Source organism: Pocillopora verrucosa, chromosome 2 (genome assembly GCF_036669915.1).
Source record: "Pocillopora verrucosa isolate sample1 chromosome 2, ASM3666991v2, whole genome shotgun sequence".
NCBI classification, from domain to species: Eukaryota; Metazoa; Cnidaria; class Anthozoa; order Scleractinia; family Pocilloporidae; genus Pocillopora; species Pocillopora verrucosa.
This window is the reverse complement of record NC_089313.1, coordinates 4201459-4208045: the sequence shown is the minus strand read 5'-3', so window position 1 is coordinate 4208045 and position 6587 is coordinate 4201459. Positions and strand designations below refer to the sequence as shown.

At 38.7% G+C, this 6587-nt stretch overlaps 1 protein-coding gene across 1 annotated transcript; it reads right to left on the bottom strand.

Moving 5' to 3' along the window:
• Nucleotides 1-259: 259 nt before the first annotated feature.
• On the bottom strand, nucleotides 260-6304 carry LOC131792720 (zinc metalloproteinase nas-4-like). Its single transcript, XM_059110135.2, has 10 exons — nucleotides 6208-6304; nucleotides 5919-6041; nucleotides 5420-5537; nucleotides 3823-3998; nucleotides 3106-3327; nucleotides 2940-2984; nucleotides 2234-2380; nucleotides 1348-1610; nucleotides 838-925; nucleotides 260-264 (listed from the first exon to the last, which is right to left on the bottom strand). Exons 1-10 carry the CDS (start codon nucleotides 6302-6304, stop codon nucleotides 260-262), a joined length of 1284 nt encoding a protein of 427 aa, XP_058966118.2.
• Between the last annotated feature and the right edge of the window lie 283 nt (nucleotides 6305-6587).

Genomic DNA, 6587 nt, shown 5'->3' with positions numbered 1-6587 from the left:
AGCTACATGCTTTTTTTCCCCAGCCGTGTACCATTGTAAAAAACGGAGATGGCTCGATGGATTTTTCCAGCGGCTTAACCTTCCTATAATGGACGAGAAATTCATTTTTAAAAGATGAAATAGATATGAAATGTCATCACTTTCAAAGCACCACAAACGCTTCATAAAGCCACATCTATATCAGTCATCCCATCTGCAGATTAGTACCTCGATGCTATTCAGTCTTTCGAAAGAATTACCCAGAAAGGCCGGATCGAGATTACCCTAAAAAGTACACGAGAGAAAGATTATGGAAAATTCATAGGTTCTGACTCTTTTCCATCGTTTCCTTGATCTACTGTGGACTGAAATTTCCGCTTAAATTGATCTTTCGTTTTTAAACGTGGACGACTTGTAACATTCGCAGCCCTGAGTACCGTGTGACCTGTTTCCAATGGGAGATATCATTCTAAGTAAGGAAAATGAACAAGATACTTAAACTATATCGTTTGCCACTTAAACGTTGCAAGCTGAGCTTCCCGATAGACTTACAATCACCTACCTAACTCTATAAATATAAGTCGTTTTGCATGCTCTCAATCTGAACCGGTATCGCAGAGGTCATGGGCTCAAATGCCGTTTTTTCAGGCCTTATTTTCACTACTAGTTCAGTAGTGTCCATAACTGCGAGGATCGCTTCTCTATTCGATAAATCGTTTTGTTTGTTTGTTTCCCTGGTTCATTTCTTCTGTTTTTTATTTGTTTTCTTTTTGAAGCATCCCCCAATACAACTAAGCCACGGTGCTAAATTATTTGATAGATGGGTATGTTGTCTCAGCTTCTTTAGAAAGCACTTACCAACACAAGCCTTTCCCTGATTGACGCTAATGTCATCAACGGCGACAAATCCATCTTGATTAGGGCTTTTTATTCCTTCGATATAAATCTGTAAAAATATAAAAGTAGCTGAGCGACAAACACGTCACTAAGATAAGCATTTTGTCTGAGCCCCTCTAGGATTCATTCATCGCTCTTTCAAATGCTTGAGTCCTCTTAGAGAAACTCAGGTTTTTCATGTTTCCTTTCTATCATTCAAAGACCAAGCTTATTTAACCATAGCATAGCTGTTATAGCTTTGCATATTCATGAGGTTTATTTTTCATAAAAAAGCCTAAACATCTCAAAAAGAGAAAGTTCAGAGATGATTGTCAAGATGCTAATTTAAGTCATGCACTACCTTTTTACAAGAGCGCTCCTGAAAAGCTCGCAGTTATATCTTCATTTGGTTACATTTTGCAACGAAGAATCAGAACCAGGCTTTAGGAAGTAAAGTAATAAAGTGACGAACTTATAGAAAGAAAATTCAACCTTGATCATATTGCCTGAAATCGTTTTCTCCATCTTGTCCAGTCTGTTTCCTTGCAGACCCATCTCTTCCCAGATCAAAACATACGGGTTCTTCTCTTTTGACTCGGCCTCCTTTGTAAACACTCGCAGATATCCACCTGATTGCATGCAATAGTGGAAACTTAGGCAGTTCAGTCCTGTGAAGAATCCTTCACTAGAAAGCACGCCGCTGCTCATGTACTCGGCGGGTTTGCGTAGCGGTTTATCGAAGAAGATGAAACTTCCTTGAAAGAGAATTAACTTGTTTAAAAACGAAGAGATCGATGGTCTAAACACGAAGTTTAAATCCCTCTTAGCTCTAAAAGTCAGTTCTAGAAACTCTCCATCAACCCAGTTGATAAAACCAAAGTTATTAGTAACATCCCCCACTGACGCAGCACCATAGTTTCTTTAGAAACTTGTCCCCCTTTATCCAAAACACAAACGCGACAGCCACAGAGGAAGGCTTTCGTTTACTTTTCGTCATTCGTTACTTGCAACAGTGGAATAATCTCGGGTGAAAAACTATGCCTTAGGTGATGTAATCGGTATGATCACTTCTGACCAAACCTACTCGGGGATGCTTGTTTATCAATAAAAACTACATAATATTTAACACAATCACGACTTTATTGGTGGAAGTGTAGCCTATACGTATGGAATATAATTATCAGGTGCCATGCGCAGTATTCTAATTCAAATGTGTGATCAAGGCAAATATGGTCTTTCCCACAACAAAAAAATAAAAAAAATTGTGATCGGACGTGGTAACATCATTGACACGCTAATTCGACATGTCAGTTTTTGTTATTTTTGACATAAAGATACATGCATTAAGATCAAAGGCAAGCTGTGCGAATTATCTTACCAGTAACGAACGGATTAGAAGGGTGTTGCAGGTTTGTCCCGGGACACGTTTTGATCACAGCTGTCCCTATCTTCCAATCAAATTGATCTTGTTCTTTGTTGATCCAGTTTTCCCAATTACAAAATCCTCGCTCAAAGTCACAGTCTCCTACATGTAAAGTTAAAAGGATCGGTGTAAAGAGAAACATTGAAAAAGACCCAGCTAACACGTGGTTCTATAGGTGGTTTTGAGAAGGCGACGAAGTTGAAGCAAAAACGCGAAACTGCGAGTGGGGAAATCTTTCTTAAGTTTTCCCTCTCCATTCCTCACGAGAATTCGTAACTCATTTTTGCCTCTCAAAACCTTCACGAGCCAGCAAGCTAAGAATTGAGGAAAGTTAGCCTACTTTTAGCAAGAGGCAAGGGAAATAGAAAGTTTGCGTAAATGTGCCAAAATTTATGAAGTCTTGATAGTTAAACCCGGCGTCCGGTATATAGGAGGGTAATGCCTTATGCAGAAAGGTCATGCCTTCGGAGCCAAGTTGTCCATAACTGCCGGAGCTTATCCCCAGAGACCAGTAAGACCAGGAGTAATAAAAAACATTCCAGCCCGAAATTGGCTTAATTGCTACTTGCTGGCTAGATTTTGCCAGGTGGTGGTGTTTTTTATCTAACGAGATGGCATTGAAATAAATTCATGTTGTGATTGTTTCCCTGAAACCCCTTACCTGACACTATCTTGAAAACTTCCTTTTCGGGCGCTGGAATTGATTCTGGAAAAATAATTGAATAAGGAAACGAAACAAAACAAAAGAAGCAAAAATAGACAACTTTCAGACATTTATTCAAGGAACTCTGCCATATAATCCGTTTATTTTTCAAAAATATACTTACTAATGTAATTCAAACAGTTGTAGAACCTGTTGATTTTTCTCAAATCAAGATCTGAGAATCCTTTTCTTTGGCCCATCTGCTTACCACCAGGCATTAACTTGACAATGGTTGGTTTCTTGGGATCGATGCTGAAGAAGTTGAACCCATAGTGCATTATGGATCCATAGTCGTAAGGCTCTTTAGTAACGAAACCTCTCCATACCCGGTACTCAATCCTGGCATCTAAAGGAAAATCATAACAGCGTATGGGCAAGACTTTGTTATTATGTGGTGAAATATTTCCTTTAGACAACTGCCTGATTATTTCTCATTGTTGTCATGGGCCCCTAACCAGATTTAGTAGCCTCAGTAAGGCGTTAGATCTATAACAGATTTAATTCGAATTCGACACACTCAACCTGAGCTAAAGTAAAAATGAAATCATCATTATATGACTACTATTGTGGCAGCATTAATCGCTCTCTGAATAAATACTGACGCGTACAAGCAAAAGGGCTTGTCACATCAAAATAAGAAAAGCCACATCCTGTTAAAATCCAGTTAAATCCAGATATTGACTCAACAGATACAGGTTCAACGGAGAAGAACTTTAAAAACTCCCCTTAAAAAGGTTTGACTAATCTCTGGTATACAACGTAAATAAAGGGGACAAAAGCGCCTCTTCTACTGCAATCTCAGTACACTGACTCGGTCTTTCATTGGATCAAAGATGCTTACCTTTCTTGATATTTTCCATGTTGATCCTGATGAACTCGTTTCTGTCGGCTCTGCAATGTTCGTGCGTCATACCCAGTGCATGCAGCAGCTCGTGGATGACAACACCCTTTCTATGGCAACCCTCTCCAAGAGACATAGTTTGGTTGCCGCCAGATCTCCCAGTAACGGAGGAGCATCTATACCATAGATAGATATTTTCAAAACACTAAAGGTAATAGCAGTGCTATCGCCAATCTCTGCGACTACAGATGGAGGGTGCAATTCACCCATTTTCGCCGAGGGAGAGAGAAACAATCGAGAGAAATATTCCTGATACAATAGTTGCGTTCGACGAAGGAAGAACGCTTCCTAATCTCCTGGGCTACATGTGATCGCGTAGGTGTCCTGTGCACGCAAGCGAAAGCTGACCCGTGTTTTTTCGTTCGATCGGCCGGCCGTTCATCTTTTCAGCGCCATTTTGAATGACGTCACAATTTCGTTGCGCAAAGGATGCTGCCTCGTGCATCGCAGTTTGTCGGACGTTCGAGGACGTGGTTGTTCACCCTTTATTTGACAATATACCATAGGCATATTCATCTATCCCAATAACCAAAAAACAATATTTCCCCTTTGAAATGCCGAACGCATTTCCTTAATCTCCGATTACTACTAGTCTAAATAATATCTTAATAGCTGAGTCAGATGAAGAACACCTTCCTTCTTATTGGCGAGAAGGGGTCAATTGGTAGTGATGAACCATCTTGTCATGGAGATCATAGATAAAATGTTAATTAACGTTACCACAGACTGCTTTTAAATGATTGATATTAAAAAATCGCCTCAATTCAATTTTTTGCCAAATTTACATTAGTATGCTTCAACCAAAAATTTATAATTGGTTTCGAAAACTGTAGACAATCATTTCGTTGTTGTTGCGTTGCATTAAGAGACCAGAAACACTTGAATAAGCAACCAGAAACTCGTGATTAGGATCTTTCTTTGTTAGAGAAAAGTGTCGTTTTATATGTTCAGCCCGTTAGTTGACCGGCAGATGTGATTGCAGAGATTTGTTTTTCTAGATTATTAAAAAGGTGATCAGTAGGAAACGTGTACTGGTGCGTCTTCGACAGTTAGTGTGCTTTATAAGGTTGGCGTCTTTGGGTGGAACTTCCACAAGGTAGTGAGATCGTATGTGTTATTAATCAATCCTCACGGAAAAATGAGTGGCATTACCCCATTCGTTCCCTTTATAGAAAATCTCTTTCGTTTTTAAAATTCAAGTAACAATTTTTCCCTCCCTCTCCCCCCTTTGTATTCGTTTTTTATTCACGCGCGGTGCGCGTGATCTCACAAATTAACCAATCATGTCAAAGAACTCTAACCTTGACATTGAAAAACTGACGTGGACATACTTTTGTTTGTTTTCGCGGAGTTTTAGTCAATTGTTTTTGAGCTTTCGTTCGTTCGTTACCCCTTTGCTGGCAAGTTTATGAAGTTTCGGAGTTTTTATTTTAGCTAAATGTTGTGGTTCACTTAACAAGTTTAATACATATTTTCTACGGAGTTTAGACTTTAGCCTCTTTTTTCATAAATGAACTTTTTACATCCTTTAACTCACCCTGATCCTCGATAAACCCAAAGGTAATCTTTCTCATTTGTGTAGGGAGTGAATCTGAGACAAGTCTTTCCCCGAAACTCCTTGACGGCTTCTCTGAAGGCTTGTTTCCCTGATGATCCTAAAACAAAGCGAGATTTTTTACCCTTCATGATATGGTTGAGCTTAGTATTCAAATAATTTACAAATTAAAGTATTTTGCAGAACATTTTGAAGTTGTTACATTAATTTCTTAAACAACGTTTGAAAGATAAATTAACTCGATGCATGTGTAAGCCGACTGTGGCCTTCTGAGACTCACTCATTTGGTTTGTAACCTACCAGTCATACGTTTCTGGTAAGATTGATCAGCTTGGAACCCAGGCGAAGGCAGAATGAAAGTTTCTACGTTACCTCATGTTCAAATGTGTTTTCAAAAGTTACTTAGCATAAGCCTAATATTTCTGACTGAACATTCTTTTTGTTCTTATCAACAAATCTGATTCTTAGATATGATCCTTACCTAAAGATTTGTCCAAGATGTATGGGATTGTTTTCGAGTACCACCGATGGCGTTTGAACGCGACGAAGTTTCGTTTAGATCTATTCCTGACACCATTTATCTTTGGGGAATCTTCTAATTCAACTGTAACCATTGTCTCTTGTTCGTGAACAGAGTTCCGACCACTCTTCGCTATTAAAATGTTAAATACACATTCATGTACTGTATGATCATTTAACTAAGAAAGGAACGGAATGAAAGTTTAGTTAACGCATTTTTCTTGGAGTTTTGCAACAGATAACTGTCATACCTTCTATTTCTAATGAGGAGTCAACAGCTGCAACTGATTGCAATTTCACATAACATCCCAAAAGGCAAAGAACTAAAATTGAATAATTAATTTTCATGTTGACCTATTTATGCTCTTTGTTTCACACATGGCAGTTTCTGCTCGAGACTGTGTCACAATCTATCATCTCAAATTATCTACCTTACAATTGTAACTAGTAATGAAGTTTGTTACGTCACAAATGTAAATAATTTTGCATTTCGATCTCAAGTTCTGCGCGCGTACATAAGGTTAGCGGGCGAAATCGAAATGCTCTTTTTTAGCTTGACTCACGGAGATTTTGGATAATTTGTTCTGAAAAATCAGGCTGATACTTAACATGGTCATGAAAAAGAATTTTT

Excerpts from the sequence above, each read along its gene's own strand:
- LOC131792720 (XM_059110135.2), bottom strand. The coding sequence starts at position 6,304 with ATGAAAATTAATTATTCAATTTTAGTTCTTTGCCTTTTGGGATGTTAT. Across the intron at positions 5,538-5,918 it reads CATCTTGGACAAATCTTTAG|GATCATCAGGGAAACAAGCC; the intron begins GTAAGGATCATA and ends GCTTTGTTTTAG. Across the intron at positions 3,328-3,822 it reads CATGGAAAATATCAAGAAAG|ATGCCAGGATTGAGTACCGG; the intron begins GTAAGCATCTTT and ends ATTTTCCTTTAG.